General features: G+C 36.4%; 1 protein-coding gene across 1 annotated transcript in view; it reads left to right on the plus strand.

The window, feature by feature from the left end:
• Positions 1-21,834, plus strand: part of npr2 (natriuretic peptide receptor 2) — a 138,517-nt gene that overhangs the window by 20,524 nt on the left and 96,159 nt on the right. Inside the window, exons 3-5 of the mRNA XM_059358133.1 lie at positions 6,349-6,462; positions 7,722-7,857; positions 16,980-17,074. Of these exons, the coding sequence (XP_059214116.1) occupies positions 6,349-6,462; positions 7,722-7,857; positions 16,980-17,074 (345 nt within the window). The remainder of the gene's footprint in view (positions 1-6,348; positions 6,463-7,721; positions 7,858-16,979; positions 17,075-21,834) is intronic.

The raw sequence follows: 21,834 nt of genomic DNA on the forward strand, positions 1-21,834 counted from the left end.
CTCTTATATGGTAGATTTGACACCTTTGGTCACATTTGACACATTTAACATTCTTTATTGAGCATGATAGTGTTTTGAAAGTAAAAACAGATTCAAAATCACATTTTATGTTGGACTAAAGGACTAAAAAAAATGACAGAAAAAAGACACAAAATGACTAAAAAAAGACACAAAATAACTTAAAAAAAAGACACAAAATGACACAAAATTACAAAAAAAGACACAAAATGACCCGAAAACCCCCCACAAAAATACAAAATGACCAAAGTAAGACACAAAATGACCAAAAAAGACACAAAAAGACACAAAAAGACACAAAAATACTAAAAAAAAGACACAAAATGACCCAAAAAACTCCACAAAAACACAAAATGACTAACATTGTTGTGCTTAACACTTAGAGTTGGGCCAAATCAAACAGAGTCCCACTAGAATAAAACCAGAGTTGATGACAGGATCACACACAATCACAAGATCACATTTATGTTGGTTTTTCTTTGTTTCTTTTTGGTTCTAAATGTTGATCCAGTAAGTCAGAATAAAAAATCAATTATTATTATTATCAGGTCATATAGGTGAAAAATATACCAACATGGTATTTAAACATGTTTTAACCCTCTGGAGTCCACGAAATCACCAGAGAGCCCTGCTGCTGCAGCTCAACTCTAAAGTTTTGGCTTTTACACAAGTTTCCATGTCACATTTAGAGCTAAAACTTTCAGCAAAGGTTAAATCACCTCGACCAAGTGGAACAGGATTTTGCTGAAGTTTTTGCAGAGATTTTTGCAGTGTGCATTCAGCATTTCAATGCATTTTTAATGCAATCTTCTGTGTTTAATGTTTTTTGTGTGTTCTTATATGTGTTTTTTGCAATTTTTTGTGCATTTTTGTGGTTTTATGTGTGGGTTTTTTTAAAAATAATTTTTGTGTATTTTTTTATGTGTGTTTTTTGTATTTTTTTGTGTGTTTTTGGTAATTTTATTGTATTTCTTATGGTGTTTTTTTGTGTTTTTTGTATTTTTTGTGTGTGTGTTTTTGTGCTCAAAATGTTGATCCAGTAAGTCAAAATGAAAAAATAATAATCAGGTCATATAGGTGAGGTTGTGCTGAAAACAATGAACACATCACTTTTTAAGTGTTTTATATATATACAGGCAGAATGAAAAAGAGTCAAAAACCAACAGAATAGCCCCAAACTCCAAAGGGTTAACTGATGTATCCAGGCAGGATGAAAAGGAGTCACAAATGGACTAAATAACCCAAAAAGACTCCAGAGTTAACCCTCTATGGTACGCATTATGATGGAGTTAAGAAAAAATGTTTGGAGTGTTTTTTTGTCTTAAAATAGACTAAATAAATATAATTTGAAGATTTTTTTTGATAATTATTTTCTTTTAAAAAGTTTTTTGGGTTTGTTGCCTGTAGACAACATTGTACCATAACAGTGCACAAGAGAAAAAGAACATTTTTAAAAGTAATTTTAACATAATTTATTTAATAAACATGTGTAAAAGACTCAGTAGCTTCAACAGGGAACAATACATAACATCTTAAATTAAAAAACATTATAAAAGGAACTTTTTTAACCGGTTTCTTGTCTGAATGTTGCCTGTAGGAAACATTGAACCAACGACCCATTGAAATGAATGTCTTGAACAGTTTAAGTGTATGAAACTATCAAAAAGGAAGGTTTATTCACCTATTAGTAGGAATATTTTTTCCAGATGGAAAAGGGCCAGAAAATTACGTTTTGGGTCATTTTGGCGCAAAATGGCAAAGCTGTTTCCTTTGGAAAAGTCTGCAAAGAAGTGTTTCAATATGGCCGCCTGGAGGTCATGTGACTAATTAAAGCATTGCTATTGGTTCCCTATACTCTTCCCTCTTTTTTAAAGTATTGCATCACTCAAAAAGATGTATTGTAGAAATTTGACAGGCCAAAAATGGGGCAACACCGTACCATAGAGGGTTAATCCGACTTGTTCCAAGAAGATTGATGAGAGAGAAAGGAGGGAAGCTTTTATGTTAATAACATGTAGCAGCCCTCTAACTGATGATCTGAGGACATCCGTCTTCCTGCCAGCGGGACAATAAAGTGATTGTCCCCGAGGACGAGGACCCTCCAGGGTCTCCTCCAGGGTCTCCTCCGGGGTCTCCTCCTCCTCACGGCTGCAGGTTCCTGTCACTTTAATAACAGGAAGTGATTGAGTCTCTCCTCTCCTTCGTCTCCTGAACGTCTCTTCTTTCTCTTTCATTCAGTCTTCACTGAGTTCTGATGGACACGCTGCTTTCTGAATATAAATGCTGCATAATATTACATTTATTATGGCAATTTATGTCTTAATGGACTCTGCATATGTTTGCTTTTTAAAGGAAAGCTGTTGAAATATTGACTCACCAAGTTAATGGAAATTAATGGCTTCATTTGCTTTCCATTTGTCGTCCCTGAAAGGTTCTTATAATTATTATAATTATTATTATTATGCATCTGCACCTTTTATCTGGATGGACACTTTGACTCATTTTAAAGTTTACTTTGGTAATTCTTCAACCTGCTACTTTAATCATTAACTCTCTGGAGTTTTGGTCTGTTTAGTCCATTCTTTAATCTTCCATCCTGCCTGTATTCACCTTAAAACATGTTTAAATACCATGTTGGTATATTTTTCACCTATATGACCTGATAATAATAATAATAGATTTTTTATTCTGACTTACTGGATCAACATTTAGAACCAAAAAGAAACAAAGAAAAACCAACATAAATGTGATCTTGTGATTGTGTGTGATCCTGTCATCAACTCTGGTTTTATTCTAGTGGGACTCTGTTTGATTTGGCTCTTTGTGTTTAGAGGAACAATTTTAGTCATTTTGTGTCTTTTTTAGTCATTTTGTGTCTTTTTTGGTCTTTTTGTGTCTTTTTTTAGTCACTTTGTGTCTTTTTTTGTCATTTTGTGTCTTTTTTGGTCAATTTGTGTCTTTTTTAAGTCATTTTGTGTCTTTTTTTGGTCATTTTGAGTGTCATTTTTAATAATTTTGTGTCTTTTTTAGTCATTTTGTGTCTTTTTTTAGTCATTTTGTGTCTTTTCTTTGTCATTTTGTGTCTTTTTTGGTCTTTTTGTGTCTTTTTTTAGTCATTTTGTGTCTTTTTTAGTCATTTTGTGTCTTTTTTTAGTCATTTTGTGTCTTTTTTGGTCATTACGTGTCTTGTTTTAGTCATTTTGTGTCTTTTTTTGGTCATTTTGTGTCTTTTTTAGTCCTTTAGTCCAACATAAAATGTGATTTTGAATCTTTTTTTTTAACTTTCAAAATACTATCATGCTTTATAAAGAATTGTAAATGTGTCAAATGTGACCAAAGGTGTCAAATCTACCATATAAGAGGGTTCCATCCAGTTCTATCATTTGATACTAAATCTATTTGAGCTTGTCTCCAGTTTTACTTGGTATATCATCATCAAACTGAAACTGGCCTCATGGAGTTTACAGCCAGAACTTTAGAGGTAAATGTACAGTAGGGCTCCACGCTGCTTTGTTTTATACTCTGATGGAGGCAACAAGTCTGGATTATTTGGAGCTTTTGGAGACTCCACAGGGTTAAATGCATTTTTAAGGCTGCAGACCAGATTTCATGACAGTTGAAGGGATTTTTTTCAGTTTTGTAAACAGTGAGTTGTGATAAAACAGCCTCAGTATCTAACAGTGATCTCACTGTGAACTCTGCTAACTTTGGCTGCACAACAACATTTTGGCTCCCATTTGAAAAAGCAAGACATAAATTATAACATTAATTATATCAGGGCTCATTATGGCAACATGCTTCCGTCAGAGCAATAATTACTTGTGGAAGTTTGCGGTTGGGTACAAATAATTGTTGTAACATGGAAAACGTCTCGTCCAGTTATCAGCTAACAGCTGCAGGATTTCAGAGAAATGTCTAAAAGTTGGTGTTTGTGACCAGCAGCCAGTTTATCGGCACCATCAAAGGTCACTGCAGGCAAATATTTAGAGAGAAATGTCAGGCTGAATAATTCACTCACATCCAAACAGTCTGTCAAACATTAAACATCTTCTTAAAAAACACTTTCCAGATGATACATCATGAAAGAAGTCGTTCTAGGACCACCGATGTGTTTTTCATCATTTTGTCAGGCTCATAATAATAATAATAATAATAATAATAATTCAGCAGTAAATCATTTGTTTCATTACTTTAATCTTTCTCTTGCTTTAAAAGCTTTAAAATAAATCCTTACAACTGATGATTTGATTCATTTTGGAGTCATTTATTAAAAGGGATTTCAACTCATTTTGGATGTGAAAATCATTAATCTAATCTGAAAATGTTTGGAGAAATATCTTTGAAGAATAAAAATGTTCTTAACCCTCCGCTCACTTTAATTTACTCCTTCGGGCTGAAAATGTCCACTTCCAAAAAAAATAACGCTATAAAAACTCCACAGATTAATATTTTTTTCTACTTTTTTCTGCATAAACCTCTTAAACAACTCCCACTCTGCTCAAAACTACCAAGTGTTTAAACTGTTTTTGCATTTTAACCCTTTAAATGCCATTTGGATTGCATGATGTTACTGATGTTTTTTTATGATAAAAAAATGTAGTTATTTTCCATATAATAAAAGATTTTTGGCTGGGACATTGGTTTTTATCAGCCTTGGATATGTCAAAGATTAAGAACAACATAGATTTTGATGCATTTTTGGTTTTTGTGTCAGATTTAAGATGTAAAAACCTCTTTCTTTGAAAAACAGTGATATCATGTGATCAAACTGGCATTTAAAGGGTTAAAATCATCAAAATCTTTGAATGTTTGGTAGTTTTGAGCAGGACGGAAGTTGTTTAAGAGGTTTATGCAGAAAAAAGTAGAAAAAAATATTAATCTGTAAGTTTTGATAGCATTTTTTGAAGGTGAACGTTTTCCCGAAGGGTCTGAAAGGGGAGTAAATGTGTACACAGGCTGTTATTATTATTATTATTATTATTATTATTATTATAGACCCATTCGAATTTTTTAAAATTTACATTATAAAACATGTCAAGAAAAAAACCTTCTTCCAAAAATTATTACCAAAACAAAACAGAAAAAGGACAAATATGGCTGAAAACGTCCAGAATGGTCCCAGAGGGTTAAAATGGAATAATAATTATATTGTATTGTAAAAGTTGACCCACCGTTCTGTTGAACAGCAGGAAAAAAACAACTTTTTTCAAGATGAATTTTAGTTGAAAGCTTTTATCTTACCTGCTGTTGTTTATGCACCTTGTTGTTCGGAGCAATGATTAAAAAAATGGGAGAATATGAGTATTTGGTAGCCAATTTCCTTATTGTACCGTTTATAAAACCATATACCGAACGCCAAAGTTCAAATTTGTCATTGTTTTACTTCAGTTTTTCTGAACTGTTCAGACAGAAATCTCTGATATTCACAAAGTTATTGACGCATGAGAGGATGTTTCTTTAGGAAAACTAAGATTTGGGGTTTATAATTCAATGAAACTGTTTTATTTTAGAGATTTAATAACAGTAAGACAAGGTGAATATGCAGAATGTTAAGACGACACAAGGGTTAAAATATTGAAATTTATAGAACCATTGCCATTTAAAAAATATATTTTTGAATGGCAATGATGAAACCAAAACTAAATCATGCACAAGATAGCAATTTTATATTCCAGTAAACCATAAAAATGTTTTTATAGTCAAGTCAAGTCAAAGTTTATTTATAGACATTTAAAAACAACCTCAGTTGACCAAAGTGCTGTACAGTTATTAAAATAGAATAAAATCATACACAAATAGTTATAAAAACAAAAACAAATAAAACAATGAAAACAATAAAATACTAAAAACAGTAAAACAATAAAATAGTAATAAAAACTCAATCCAAAAACAGAGTTAGAGATAGAAAAATACAAATAAAAGGGTAAAAAAGTAATAGTAAGTTATAGGATTCTCGTGACGATATTTTGTGGCCCCCACCTTGATATGAAAGTTTAATGTGAGTTTTATATGAATGGCACTTTACCGTGTTGTGGGTGGAAGGTCCCTTTAATTACTGTTTTTGGTCATTTTGTGTCTGTTTTTAATTGTGTGTCTTTTTTTGGTAATTTTCTGTCTTTTTTGGTAATTTTGTATCTTTTGTGTGTTTTGCGTCATTTTGTGTCTTTTTTTTGGTTATTTTGTGTCTTTTTTGGTTATTTTGTGTCTTTTTTTGGTTATTTTCTGTCTTTTTTGGTTATTTTCTGTCTTTTTTGGTCAGTTGGACAGAGACAGATGATGTTCTGCTCTCGTTTCTAATCTTCCTGTAACATTTCTCTGTTTTCTCTCCAGTCGGTGTTCGTCATCACGTACCGTCCTCCTGATAATCCGGAGTACAAAGACTTCCAGCAGAAGCTCCATGCCAGAGCTCAGAGGGACTTCGGTGTTCATCTGGAGCCGTCGTTGGTACGCTGCAGCCTATAAAACCATATGCATCACATCTCTTTAATCTTTTATTAGTTATTCTGTGCAGTAAAGTCCCCGCTGTGCCAGTAATTGGCACCAATTAATGATGGATGATGTTGACAATGATGTTAGCAATGAATACTTTTCCCTTTCATTGCTGCTTCAGCCTCAGATATTTAATGACGGAGTTTCACAAAAGCACTTTAGACTAAACTTTTCTTTTTTACAAGGAATTACCTTTTAATGTGTTTGTTGGTATTTGGCACTTTCACTTGCCAAAACAGTATCTTTTCATTGAAGCTAATGAATGTTGGCTGAAGGGAAGGAATTTCCTCTCTTTAACCCTTTGATGCACAACAACATGGTCTAAAGCGACCCGACAGAGTTTTTATATCAATAAATTATTTTCATCATTCAGTATTCCAGGTTTTTCTCTATTAGTTTGTTTAGTTTTGTCAAAATGACCCATATCCATTTTTTAGCTCAGTAACTTGCAAAGCTAACTACTTAGCTAACTTCTTGGCTAAGTATTTAGCTAAGTAGCTTGTTAAGCTAACTACTTAGTTAACTTTTGGCTAAGTATTTAGCTAAGTAGCTTGTTAAGCTAACTACTTAGCTAACTTTTGGCTAAGTATTTAGCTAAGTAGCTTGCTAAGCTAACTACTTAGCTAAGTACTTAGCCAAGAAGTTAGCTAAGTAGTTAGCTTAATCATACATCATCATACATCCTAATTTTATGTTTTCTTTATTAGTTTTTTTTAATAAAACTCATTTTTGTGTCACTAATCTTCTAATGCACAAAATGGGTCAAAAATGACCCATATCCATTTTTTAGCTAAGTAACTTGCTAAGCTAACTACTTAGCTAACTTCTTGACTAACTATTTAGCTAGGTAGCTTGCTAAGCTAACTACTTAGCTAACGTCTTGGCTATGTGGTTAGCTTAGCAAGCTACTTAGCCAAGTAGTTAGCTATGTAGTAATAAAAAAACTGTTTTTCTTCATAAAGTATGAGAGGTAAAATGGAAATAATGATCTGTTGTTATCAAAAACAAGATATTTAAAGAATACTTGGAATATTCAATCATAAAATAAGTTGATATCAAAAGATAGAGCACAGAAACACACAGCAGAGTCAATATGTTGAGCATCAAAGGGTTAAACAAATATTTTTTTCATTTTATCATTGTAGTTCATAATAATAATAATTTATAAGAATTCTCCTGGTGGCTAGTTATTTAAAATGCCTCTGTACTTGCAGATGGACTACATTGCGGGCAGCTTCTACGATGGTTTTGTGCTGTACGCGAGGGCCCTGCAGGAGACGCTGGCGGACGGCGGGGCCCAGAACGACGGCATCAACATCACCATGAGGACTCAGAACCAACGATTCTGGGGTCAGCACATTTTTTTGTTTTTTTGTACATTTTATATTATGCAAAGTTTTGGCACATACAGACACATAGAATACAAGGAAGATAGAAAAACCCAACAGGAAAAAATAAACGGATAAAACAGAATAGAAACAACAGACAGACATCTAGTCACCAGATATTCATTCACATAAAAAAAAATGTCCACAAAAACATGTCGGTCCAACAAAATGCCCCCGAATGTCCTCTCATATGAAAAGGGCCAGAGATTGAGTCCAGGAGGCCAAAACCAGAGGGGAACAGCAAAGTCTCATACTATTGATACATATCAAGGACAACAGAAGAGAAAAAAACCCACAAAAAAACACAAAAAAAGAGAAGGGAATTCAGGTCCCAGATTGAGGTCTATCTTTTCTAATGTGTACAATAAAATCGCCCCAGATCTTTTTAAACCTATCTTGGGAATTAGACATATGAAATGGAACCTCTTCGAAACAGGAATCATTCAGCCTTTTGAAGCAGTGATCACATACGGGAAACACGGGAAACGCAACTGTGGTCGCCGTCGCTAACTGTACACAGCGTCTCCGCTGATCATAAACATAGTGGTTGTGAATTAACAGCATCACTAACTGTGCACAGAGTGTCTGGTGCTTGTTGTAAACAAACAGAGATCGCTAAGCTAACACCTCCTGCAGCAGCAGCACATACACACTGTACTGCTACAGAGCTAACTTTTAGCCTGTTAGCACATACACACTGTACTGCTACAGAGCTAACTGTTAGCCTGTTAGCACATACACACTGTACTGCTACAGAGCTAACTTTTAGCCTGTTAGCACATACACACTATACTGCTACAGAGCTAACTGTTAGCCTGTTAGCACATACACACTATACTGCTACAGAGCTAACTGTTAGCCTGTTAGCACATACACACTGTACTGCTACAGAGCTAACTGTTAGCCTGTTAGCACATACACACTGTACTGCTACAGAGCTAACTGTTAGACTGTTAGCACATACACACTGTACTGCTACAGAGCTAACTGTTAGCCTGTTAGCACATACACACTGTACTGCTACAGAGCTAACTGTTAGCCTGTTAGCACATACACACTGTACTGATACAGAGCTAACTGTTAGCCTGTTAGCACATACACACTGTACTGCTACAGAGCTAACTGTTAGCCTGTTAGCACATACACACTGTACTGCTACAGAGCTAACTGTTAGCCTGTTAGCACTGTGACGGTCCCCGTCTAGTGTTGAGGTGCTGATCATGTGACTGACAGTTGTTTCTCCCATGTGTCCCTGAAGGCACCATCAACAGATTGCAGATTGGGAGCACCTGGTTCAGGTGCTCCTTAAAGCATAAAAACCCAGAGTCAAGGTGGCTCTTTCTCGCTGGTCTCTCTCTGGGCTGCATCCTGCCAGCAGCATTTTGTCTTTGTTTGGTTTCTGCTTTGTTTCCACTTTACAACATTTACACTTCATATTGCTCACACATCCACACTTACATTACTGATGTTACTGACTTACACACTTCATATTTGTACTTATTACCTCGGTTGTTTAAGTTAAGTTAATAAATTCATTTAATTTCAAGACATCCTTTGTGTCCTGTTCCATATTTGTCATGGCCTAGGAGCCGGGTTATGACAAATTGGGGGCTCGTCCGGCCGTGTTTGTTCCCGTTTTGTGCGCGATTATTTGTAAATGTTTTGGTAAATTTGGTATTTGGTTACAGTATATCAGTAGGGGGGTTGCTAAGAATTTCTAGTGTTCTTGTGGTAACTCACACTTAGAATTTGGTGCGCGTGTGCGTAAAGTTGTCAGTAGCGCTAGTGGCGCGCTCTGGTATAGACCCTTTGTTCTCCGGTTTACCTGTGCACGTGCAGGCCGGTAAATGTTTGTTTGCTCTTCTGGGAGAGTGTAGAGGAACGGACGCTTTGGATGAGTGCATTTTGGGGTAAGTAAACTTATTCAGAACGACTGTGTAGTGTTTCTTACCTGAATTTGGCCATTTAAGTATTTGTTTGAGTGCCGGTTGTTTTGTGCGGCTATCAGCTGATCGGATAAACAATCGCAGGTTGCTTGTGCGCAGTCTTGTAAAATGGTGAGGAGTTTTCCCTTGTAGGCTGTAGCAACGTTCTCCTTTGGGTTCGTTGAGCGGGGGTGTAGTGTTGTGGTGAACGTGGCTGAAGCTTTGCTTGGGAGCATGTCCGTGGTTTCGGGAGGGTTGCTGGCTCGCTAGTCGCCTTCCTGAGCCAGCGGTCATCAGTGCATAAATACCCACCACAACTAACCACATGAAGACTAGGGAGGAGTTTAGTTAGCCGGTTGGTTTGAGATAGCGGGGAAACTCCAAACTGGATGGAGGTTTGTTCCTCTCTGGTGCGCACGAGTGAACGGCGTTGTGGTTATTTGATCCTTTGATGTGCGTAAAAGTTTGGTGTTGGCCTGGTTTGTTGTGCTACATGTTTTGTAATGGCTGAGGTTGAAGCGTTTATTTCAGACCCATCTCAGGAGTCCCTGGATGAGTGTACAAAGGAGCAGTTGTTGCGGATTGCTGCACATTATTCAGTGGAGGTCGAAGGTGACAAACGTATCAAAGAAAACATTAGAGCGGCTATAAAAACTAAACTAATTGGAGATGGTGTAATGTCTGCTAAGGGGGATTTTTTGCCAAATCCTCCTGCTGTGTCTTTTCAGACCCAGGGATTAACTTTTGAGCAACAAAAAGAGATTCTGATGTTGCAGTTGGACCATGAAAAAATTAAACAAGAACTAGACGTTAAAAAACAGCTTGAAATGGAAAGAATCCGTCAGACATCTGAAAAAGCGAAAATAGATTTGGAGAGAGAGCGGTTGTCTCTGGTGAGAGATGGCTTATTGTCCGGCGAGGCTGTGAGTGGGCAGCTGGCGAGATCTTCTGATCGGTTTGATATTAATAACTTGCGCTTGTTGCCACGATTCAATGAAAAAGACCCAGACACCTTTTTCTTGCTGTTTGAACGTGTAGCTAAGGCTAGGCATTGGCTTGATACGGATTGTGCACTCATGCTTCAGAGTGTGTTATCAGGAAGGGCGCAGGAGGCGTATTCATCTTTGACTGTGGAGGATAGCTCTAACTATGAAAAAATAAAAGCAGCTGTACTTAAAGCGTATGAACTTGTACCGGAAGCATATCGTCAGCGTTTTAGGTCATGGGAGAGGAAAAATGGTCAAACATACGCAGAGTTTGCCAGAGATTTGTCAACTCATTATAAGCGGTGGTTAACTGCGCTCAAAGTCACTACTTTTGAGGAGTTATGTGATTTGATGATTTTGGAGCAGTTTAAAAACAGTCTTCCAGAACGCATTGCAACATATATAACAGAACGGAAAATGACTACAGCTGCTGAAGCTGCTTTTTCAGCTGATGAGTATGTATTGCTCCATAAGAGCCGTTTCGGAGAGCGCTCCGTGGCTCCTGATGTTGGTGCGCGAGGTCAGTACTTTGATGCAGGTACGTTTGACATGACGCGTTCAAAGAAAATTGGACGTTTCAAATCTATCCATAACGAAAGTCCTAATTTTGACAACGCGGATATTTGTAACTATTGTAAAGAGAGAGGACATTGGAAAGCAGATTGTGCCGTGTTAAAGGCTAAAACCTGGGGAGTGAAAGCTAATGTGAGACCTGTTGCATTTGCTGCGCCTGTTAAAGGTTGTGTTTCTGAGTTGCTTACCCCTCACAGTTGTGAATCACAGGTTTTGGAGGCTTATGCTCCTTTCATTCGTGATGGATCAGTGTCTCTGGTGGGAAGTGATGTGGATGTCCCAATAAAAATCCTGAGGGATACAGGGGCATACGATTCCTACATTGTTGACTCTGTATTGTCTTTTTCAAGTGACAATTTTACCGGTGACTCTGTTCTTAGCCGGGGAATGGGTTTAAGCGTTTTCCCAGTACCTTTACACAAGATGGTTCTGAACTGTCAACTGGTTCAGGGTGAGGTAGCTGTGGGTGTGCGACCAGCGTTGCCTATTGAAGGCATACACCTTATTTTAGGGAATGGCTTGGCTGGAAGCAGAGTTTGGATCGACACTCCTCCGTCACCTGTAGTCACACTTTGTCCTTCTGATTTGGTCTCTGAGAAGAATCCTGATGCGTTGCAGGAGGTTTCTTCGTCCTGTGCGGTTACACGCGCTATGTGTAAAACACAGACTGAGGTGTCACCTGGCAGTAACAGTACTGAGGTGGTTTTTGAGGTTCCATCTTTGTCTGAGCTTCCTTTGTCACTGTCTCATAGTGAGGTTGTTCAAGAGCAGGGTAATGACGTCTTTTTGAAGGAAATATTTGAGCGTGTTTTGCCTGCCTCGGAGATGAGTAATGTAGCAACTGGTTACTTTTTACATAATGGTTTGCTGGTCAGAAAATGGGTTCCTGTGAGTGAGGATGGGGTAAGAAATGATGTTTTCCAGATAGTGGTTCCAACAAAGTTGCGTTCCCTCGTCTTGAAAGTGGCACATGATGAGTGTGGACATTTTGGTGTCCGGAAAACATACCTCAACATCCTGAAACATTTCTTTTGGCCTCGGATGAAAAGGGACGTGTCGGCATACATTAAAACCTGCCATGTATGCCAGCTCACAGTAAAGCCAAATCAAAAAGTTAAGCCTGCACCACTGCAGCCTATCCCGGCGGTGAGTGAACCTTTTACTCATCTCATTGTAGATTGTGTGGGTCCGTTGCCATGTGCCAAGTCTGGTTGTAAATATCTGCTTACTGTGATGTGTCAGAGCACTAGGTATCCAGCTGCGTACCCGTTGAGGTCAATTACGACCAAAGCCGTCGTGAAGGCATTGTCTCAGTTCATTTCTATATTTGGCATACCCAAAGTGATCCAGAGCGACCAGGGGTCGTATTTTTCGTCTCATATGTTTGGACAGGTGTTGAAACTGTTGCGAATAAAACAAAACCAATCATCGGCCTATCATGCACAAAGCCAGGGTGCTTTGGAAAGATTCCATCAAACTCTTAAGTCTCTTTTGCGTGCCTACTGTACTGAGCTGGATAGAGACTGGGAAGAGGGGCTTCCCTGGTTAATGTTGGCTGCAAGGGAGGCAGTACAAGAGTCAGCTGGGTTACGTTGGTTAGATGATATATTTGGGCGGAGCAGGCTATCGGTTTCCACCTGTTTACAGTCTTTATGCTAGACTAAACTGTGTGTGAATGGTGAGCAGAGAATGTCATTGCAGATGCACTGTCTCGTGCTCCTCTGTAGTGAATCAGTTTGTGTGATTTTCCAATTGATATGACCTTTTGTACTACTGTTCATCTGTTCCTGCTGTGCCTATCTTCTTAAATTGCTTCTCAGGTACCGGGTTTGCTGACGATGGGTGGGGGAGGTTACAGTTGAAGAATCCAGCATAAAGGTCATGTATTGTCATTGTATTTTGAATATTTTTTTGTTTTTGTACCTGCGTGGTATGGTGATGGTATGCCGGTGATCCTTGTGGGACACCGACTTTTTAAGGGGGGGGGGTGTGACGGTCCCCGTCTAGTGTTGAGGTGCTGATCATGTGACTGACAGTTGTTTCTCCCATGTGTCCCTGAAGGCACCATCAACAGATTGCAGATTGGGAGCACCTGGTTCAGGTGCTCCTTAAAGCATAAAAACCCAGAGTCAAGGTGGCTCTTTCTCGCTGGTCTCTCTCTGGGCTGCATCCTGCCAGCAGCATTTTGTCTTTGTTTGGTTTCTGCTTTGTTTCCACTTTACAACATTTACACTTCATATTGCTCACACATCCACACTTACATTACTGATGTTACTGACTTACACACTTCATATTTGTACTTATTACCTCGGTTGTTTAAGTTAAGTTAATAAATTCATTTAATTTCAAGACATCCTTTGTGTCCTGTTCCATATTTGTCATGGCCTAGGAGCCGGGTTATGACAGCACATATACACTGTACTGCTACAGAGCTAACTGTTAGCCTGTTAGCACATACACACTGTACTGCTACAGAGCTATCTGTTAGCTTGTTAGAAATTAGCAGACAGGACGATAAGGGGTTAACATCCCCTCCGGCTCTGCAGCTGGGAGAGACTGCTGCAGGAGGACTGTGCCGCTTCGACTCGTTCTTACTCTTCTTAACGAGCCTCCGGCCCCTGCGGCTCGTTAAGAAGAGCCTCCGGCCCCCGCGGCTCATTAAGAAGAGCCTCCGGCCCCCACGGCTCGTTAAGAAGAGCCTCCGGCCCCCCGCGGCTCGTTAAAAAGAGCCTCTGGCCCCCGCGGCTCATTAAGAAGAGTAAGAACGAGTCTCCAAAAGTCTCCAATAACACCAGAAAAAGTCTCTGGATTTGTCTCCAGTCGCTTTCTTGAAAAATAGTCTCTAAGGGAGTCTGAAAAGTCGCTAAATATAGCAACAAAGTCTCTAAGTTGGCAACACTGCTTCACCAGCTTTTACAAATGGTGCGTGTTGTTGTGGCGTCCAGTACTACGTCACATCCTGCTTAGCGTTCTATCCAATCAGCAACCAGGCTGTTTTCAGGGCAGAATAAAGACCCTGCTCTTCTACAGGGACGAAAAAAGTCCTGACAAAAGTCCTCTGGGATTGGGATATCAGAACAATGAGCGGTCCCCTTCCATTCTTACGTATCTAGTTTCTAATCAGACTGTTTCCAATGAAAGGAGCACGTAACAGGAAGTCTGTTAACCGGATAAACCCTGAAGATCGTCTGTTCCACGGCCAAATCCCCATCATATCTTTGACATGACAAATTATATATTTTTACTGTTTTATGTTCGCTCTGCTTCTTTTTTTTGGTTTAGATATTTGTGCAACACCACCAGAATAAGAAGCCTTTATTATTATTATCATTGCACAGAGTAACAAGTACGAGTAAAACGAAATTTGCCATCAACCCGTCCAAAACGTATAAAACACACATACAATATAATAGACGTAAACAGGACAAGAAGACAGAGATGAAGGAAATAAACACAGAACAACGTGAGGAGAGGAAGAAAAGGAGGAAAAAACAATGAAAAAGAAAAAAAACACTGACTCCAAACCATGCAACATGTCTGATTGTGGTTAATAAATATTTAAATGTGTGGTCGTTATGAAGCCATGGCTTCCTGTGAGATAACAGGCTACGCTGGCCCAGCTGGCTGCTAGCGGGAAGCACCATTCAACCCAAAATGTGATTAAAATATAGCCTTTCAACGCTGTAATTACAGTGTTATTGAAGAGTAACAGTGATCAACAACACTCCAGCTAACAGCCCATTGGAAGCTCTCACACACTTCCTGGTTCAGTGCTGGGAGCCAGATGAACAATGGCATGTTGCTGCTTCACATGAAAAGATAAAGAGGAAAATGAGGCTGATGTTGAGAATAATAACGGAAACTTTCCCTCCGTTGTTGTGGAGGTTTTTCTCACATATCCAGTTCTGGCTCAGCAGATACATTTAACCAGGAAGAGGTCACTTTCCTAATATTTTCCAATAATCAGTAGTTGGAGACGAGAAGAATGCACTATACCAGGGGTCTCAAACTGGCGGCCCGCGGGCCAATAGTGGCCCTCGTGACGATATTTTGTGGCCCCCACCTTGATATGAAAGTTTAATGTGAGTTTTATATGAATGGCACTTTACCGTGTTGTGTGTGGAAGGTCCCTTTAATTACTTTTTTTTGGTAATTTTGTGTCTGTTTTTAATTTTGTGTCTTTTTTTTTAGTCATTTTGTGTCTTTTGCGTCATTTTGTGTCTTTTTTTTGTAATTGTGTGTCTTTTTTGCATCATTTTGTGTCTTTTTTTGGTCATTTTGCAACTTTTTTTAAAATAATTTTGTGTCTTTTTTGGTCATTTTGCATCTTTTTTTTAAATAATTTTGTGTCTTTTTTGGTCATTTTGCATCTTTTTTAAAATAATTTTGTGTCTTTTTTGGTCATTTTGCATCTTTTTTTAAAGTAATTTTGTGTCTTTTTTGGTCATTTTGCGCCTTTTTTTGTAATTTTGTGTCTTTTTTAAGTCATTTTCTCTTTTTTGTAATTTTGTGTCTTTTTAGCAATTTTGTGTATTTTTTTCATAATTTTGTGTCTTTTTTGGTCATTTTGCGCCTTTTTTTTGTAATTTTGTGTCTTTTTTAAGTCATTTTCTCTTTTTTGTAATTTTGTGTCTTTTTAGCAATTTTGTGTATTTTTTTCATAATTTTGTGTCTTTTTTGGGTCATTTTGTGTCTTTTTTTGTAATTTGTTTTTTTTTCTGTCATTTTGTGTCTTTTTTTGGTGATTTTGTGTCTTTTTTTAATAATTTTGTGTCTTTTTTTTGTAATTGTGTGTCTTTTTTGCATCATTTTGTGTCTTTTTTTGGTCATTTTGCAACTTTTTTAAAAATAATTTTGTGTCTTTTTTGGTCATTTTGCATCTTTTTTTTAAATAATTTTGTGTCTTTTTTGGTCATTTTGCATCTTTTTTAAAATAATTTTGTGTCTTTTTTGGTCATTTTGCATCTTTTTTTAAAGTAATTTTGTGTCTTTTTTGGTCATTTTGCGCCTTTTTTTGTAATTTTGTGTCTTTTTTAAGTCATTTTCTCTTTTTTGTAATTTTGTGTCTTTTTAGCAATTTTGTGTATTTTTTTCATAATTTTGTGTCTTTTTTGGTCATTTTGCGCCTTTTTTTTGTAATTTTGTGTCTTTTTTAAGTCATTTTCTCTTTTTTGTAATTTTGTGTCTTTTTAGCAATTTTGTGTATTTTTTTCATAATTTTGTGTCTTTTTTGGGTCATTTTGTGTCTTTTTTTGTAATTTGTTTTTTTTTCTGTCATTTTGTGTCTTTTTTTGGTGATTTTGTGTCTTTTTTTAATAATTTTGTGTCTTTTTTTAGTAATTTTGTGTACTTTTTGTGTCATTTTGTGTGTTTTTTGGTAATTTTGTGTCTTTTTTAAGTCATTTTGATACTGCCTCCAGCGGCCCCCAGGTAATTTGAGACCCCCTGTAAATGATGCATTAAATGAGTGTAGTAAACACAGTCTGACAGGGAGAAGAATACACTCACACACTGAATCATCAGGTTTGAATGGATGAGAAAAGGAACATATTCGACCGTGAGTCAGACGATTAATGTAGAAATTGTTTTTGCCTTTTTAGGAGTGACGGGACTCGTTACCACCGACCACAAAAATGCGCGAGACATCGACGTGAACCTGTGGGCCATGACCAACCAGGAGACAGGAGAGTACGGGGTGAGTTCTGCTTCCATGGTTACGGTCTATTGTGTGTTTTAATGTGTTTAATGTGACCTCCATCTGAGTTCGGTAACAACGGCAGTTGAGACATGGTTTTTTCCCGTAAATTTGTCACTTTTTGTGGTTAATTTGTCCCTTTTTTTTTTTATTTGTCACTTTCTTTCTCTGAAATTTGACAATTTCTTCCCGTAAATTTGCCACTTTTGTCTTGTAAATTTGTCGCTTTTTTTCTTTAAATTTGTCACTTTTTTCCCGTAAATTTGACAATTTTTTCCCGTAAATCTGTCAGTTTCTTTCTCTGAAATTTGTCACTTTTTTCTTGTGAATTTGTCACTTTTTTCTTGTAAATTTGTCGCTTTTTCTTGTGAATTTGTCGCTTTTTTCTTGTAAATTTGTCGCTTTTTCTTGTGAATTTGTCGCTTTTTTCTTGTAAATTTGTCGCTTTTTCTTGTGAATTTGTCACTTTTTCTTGTGAATTTGTCGCTTTTTTCTTGTAAATTTGTCGCTTTTTTCTTGTGAATTTGTCACTTTTTTCTTGTAAATTTGTCGCTTTTTTCTTGTGAATTTGTCGCTTTTTTCTTGTGAATTTGTCACTTTTTTCTTGTAAATTTGTCGCTTTTTCTTGTGAATTTGTCGCTTTTTTCTTGTAAATTTGCCACTTTTGTCTTGTAAATTTGTCGCTTTTTTTCTTTAAATTTGTCACTTTTTTCTCGTAAATTTGACAATTTTTTCCCGTAAATCTGTCAGTTTCTTTCTCTGAAATTTGTCACTTTTTTCTTGTGAATTTGTCACTTTTTTCTTGTAAATTTGTCGCTTTTTCTTGTGAATTTGTCGCTTTTTTCTTGTAAATTTGTCGCTTTTTCTTGTGAATTTGTCGCTTTTTTCTTGTAAATTTGTCGCTTTTTCTTGTGAATTTGTCGCTTTTTTCTTGTAAATTTGTCGCTTTTTCTTGTGAATTTGTCGCTTTTTCTTGTGAATTTGTCGCTTTTTTCTTGTAAATTTGTCGCTTTTTTCTTGTGAATTTGTCACTTTTTTCTTGTAAATTTGTCGCTTTTTCTTGTGAATTTGTCGCTTTTTTCTTGTGAATTTGTCACTTTTTTCTTGTAAATTTGTCGCTTTTTCTTGTGAATTTGTCGCTTTTTTCTTGTAAATTTGTCACTTTTTTCTTGTAAATTTGTCGCTTTTTTCTTGTGAATTTGTCGCTTTTTTCTTGTAAATTTGACGCTTTTTCTTATGAATTTGTCGCTTTTTTCTTGTGAATTTGTCACTTTTTTCTTGTAAATTTGTCGCTTTTTCTTGTGAATTTGTCGTTTTTTTTCTTGTGAATTTGTCGCTTTTTTTTCTTTAAATTTGTCCCTTTTTTCACGTAAATTTGTCACTTTTTTCGCGTAAATTTGTCACTTTTTTGCCGTAAATTTGACAATTTTTGCCGTGAATTTGTCACTTTTCGATTATTGGTGGTTAAGAAGTTGGTCGATCACGTGGAATTTTTTAATCCATCTATGTATTTTTTAATTTAACTGAAACACTCTGAGCGTTCAGTTCTGTGGCCGTACGTCAATCAGCCAATGAGCTGAGAATTAAGTTCGATAAAGCTACAGTTGCAGTGAAAAGTTGCAATAACATTTATTAAACGCAGATATACAAGAGTATGGTAACACTTTATATCAGGGAACACATATTTACATTAATTAGCTGCTTATTAGCATTCAAATCAGTAACATATTGTCTCTTAATGAGTCATTATTCAGTAGTTATTAATGCCTTATTCTGCATGGCCTTATTATACAACCAGTAAGACATTAACTAAGAGTTTTCCCTCAATAACCTCAGAATTATTGATTATTAGTAGTAAGTAAGGAAGTTGTTGTATATGAGTTATGATCTTAACATGCTTTACTTTGTATGGACTTTATAATCTCTACATAGCAGTGAAGGAAACCATGGAGACCTTTGACTGACTGGAGGCTCCTTTAGATGATTGATGAGGATTGGTAGATTATAATGTCAATCATTACTCTACAACATGGGTCTCAAACTGGTGGCCCGCGGGCCAATTGTGGCCCTCGTGACGATATTTTGTGGCCCCCACCTTGATATGAAAGTTTAATATGAGTTTTATATGAATGGCACTTTACCGTGTTGTGTGTGGAAGGTCCCTTTAATTACTGTTTTGGTACTTTTTAAAATAATTTTGTGTCTTTTTTTGATAATTTTGTGTCATTTTTAGGTCATTTTGTGTCTTTTTTCAATAATATTTAGTCTTTAGTCTTTTTTTGGTTATTTTGTTTCTTGTTTGTCATTTTGTGTCTTTTTTTGGTTATTTTGTGTCATTTTTTAGTAATTTTGTGTCTTTTTTTTGGTCATTTTGTGTCTTTTTTTGGTCATTTTGTTTTTGTTTGTCATTTTGTGTATTTTTTGTAATTTTGTGTGTCATTTTTTTGTCATTTTGTGTCTTTTTTTGGTCATTTTGATACTGCCTCCAGCGGCCCCCAGGTAATTTGAGTTTGAGACCCCTGCTCTAAATAAAGTGGGTCACTGGTAGACTAACATTGGCGCAAAGTGGGTCACTTTATGGACTTATAAAGTCCATACAAAGTAAAGCTTATTAATATCATAACTCATATACAACAACTTCCTTACTAACTACTAATAATCAATAATTCTGAGGTTATTGAGGGAAAACTCTTAGTTAATGTCTTACTGGTTGTATAATAAGGCCATGCAGAATAAGGCATTCTCCTTTTGATGATTGATGAGGATTGGTGGATTGTATTAATTTGAGCAAAACTATCTTACTGTATCAAACCTTGCTAGCATGAATCACTGAGTTTATTTTAAACACAAAACCAATTTAGATAAAGAGATTAGTGTGAAAGCTGACCTCAGGAGCTGAAACATAAAACATTGAACTCCTTGATGTTATCTTTACAGTTTAATCTCACTGAGTTAGTTTTACGATTGGCAGGATCAAGTCTCTTTTTGTCCTTTCAAAATAAAAGCATCCGTTATCAAAACAGGCTTTTGCATAGTACTGTATGAACAAAATATGTGTTAAAACGTAGCGATTAATCGGTTAAGTGAAGGCTAACGTTGTAGATAATGGAGTCGGCAGGTTTCTTATTAGAGTGAGGTGATGTTTTACTGTAGATGTAAACTCCTGTTTAATATTAAGAGACGGTGATTTTCTACTGTGGAATGAAAAGGTTTGACAGAGGATTTAATATGATGAGGGGATTGATTTAGAGAAGAGAAGCTGGTGAGTCACGGCTGCAGAATAAACAGAGATATTTGATATTTACTGAGACAGGACGAAGGTAAAGAGCAGGAAGATCAGCTGGATCTCTGAAAACACTTTATTTCATTCAGTTCTCAAGAAGGCAATGAGTCATTTCACATTTTGCAGGAAAATAACCCATTTAAGCCGGAGTTACCGCATTTCTACCATTAAAACCTGTTGGGTCTGTTGTGTTATTCTACCATTAAAGAGGATACGTGGTTTGTAGTATTTGTAGTTTTTTCCACCTATTTTCGGTCTCTTGGCCAATGAAATGCATCAGAATACATGTGGGAGTGTCGCAATGCATCATGGGACTTTTCCACAACTTTAAAATCATCACCAAAAAAAGACACAAAATGACTAAAAAAAGACAAAATGACTAAAAAAGACACAAAAAGACGCAAAAAAAGACACAAAATGACTAAAAAAAGACACAAAACGACACAAAATGACAAAAAAAAACGCAAAAAACCGCAAAAAACCGCAAAAAACCCCCAAAAAAGACACAAAATGAGAATCCATGTGGGAGTGTCGCAATGCATCATGGGACTTTTCCAGAACTTTTAAATCATCACCAAAAAAAGACACAAAATGACTTAAAAATAGACGCAAAATGACTAAAAAAGACACAAAAAGACGCAAAAAAAACAAAAAAGACACAAAAAGACACAAAATGACTAAAAAAGAAACAAAATGACTAAAAAAAGACACAAAATGACTAAAAAAAGACACAAAATGACTAAAAAAAACGCAAAAAAAACGCAAAAAAAAAACCATAAAAGACACAAAATGAGAATCCATGTGGGAGTGTCGCAATGCATCATGGGACTTCTCCAGAACTTTGAAATCATCACCAAAAAAAGACACAAAATGACTAAAAAAAGACACAAAAAGATGCAAAAAAAACAAAAAAGACACAAAATTACAAAAAAAAAGAAACAAAATGACTAAAAAAAGACACAAAATGACTAAAAAAAGACACAAAATGACACAAAATGACTTAAAAAAAAAGACACAAAATGACTAAAAAGAGACACAAAAGACGCAAAAACCCCCCCAAAAAAGACACAAAATGAGAATCCATGTGGGAGTGTCGTAATGCATCATGGGACTTTTCCAGAACTTTCAAAATCATCACCAAAAAAAGACACAAAATGACCATAAAAAGACACAAACTGACTAAAAAAGACATAAAAAATTACCATAAAAGACACAAAATGACTAAAAAAAGACACAAAATGAGAATCCATGTGGGAGTGTCGCAATGCATCATGGGACTTTTCCAGAACTTATAAATCATGGTGAAGACGACTATAGCGGAGGGAGCTCAGATATAACAGCTATAAGCTCTCAGATACTTTATGAATCTCATTTCTATCTGCTACAGAGGCTGAAAAATCTATTATTTAGTAGAAGAGTTGACACTTCTGTTGGATTTACAGAGAAACTTCAGGTTTTAGGGGCTGATTTTTGGTTT

The sequence above is a fragment of the Centropristis striata genome, chromosome 19 (genome assembly GCF_030273125.1).
Source record: "Centropristis striata isolate RG_2023a ecotype Rhode Island chromosome 19, C.striata_1.0, whole genome shotgun sequence".
In the NCBI taxonomy this organism is placed as follows: domain Eukaryota; kingdom Metazoa; phylum Chordata; class Actinopteri; order Perciformes; family Serranidae; genus Centropristis; species Centropristis striata.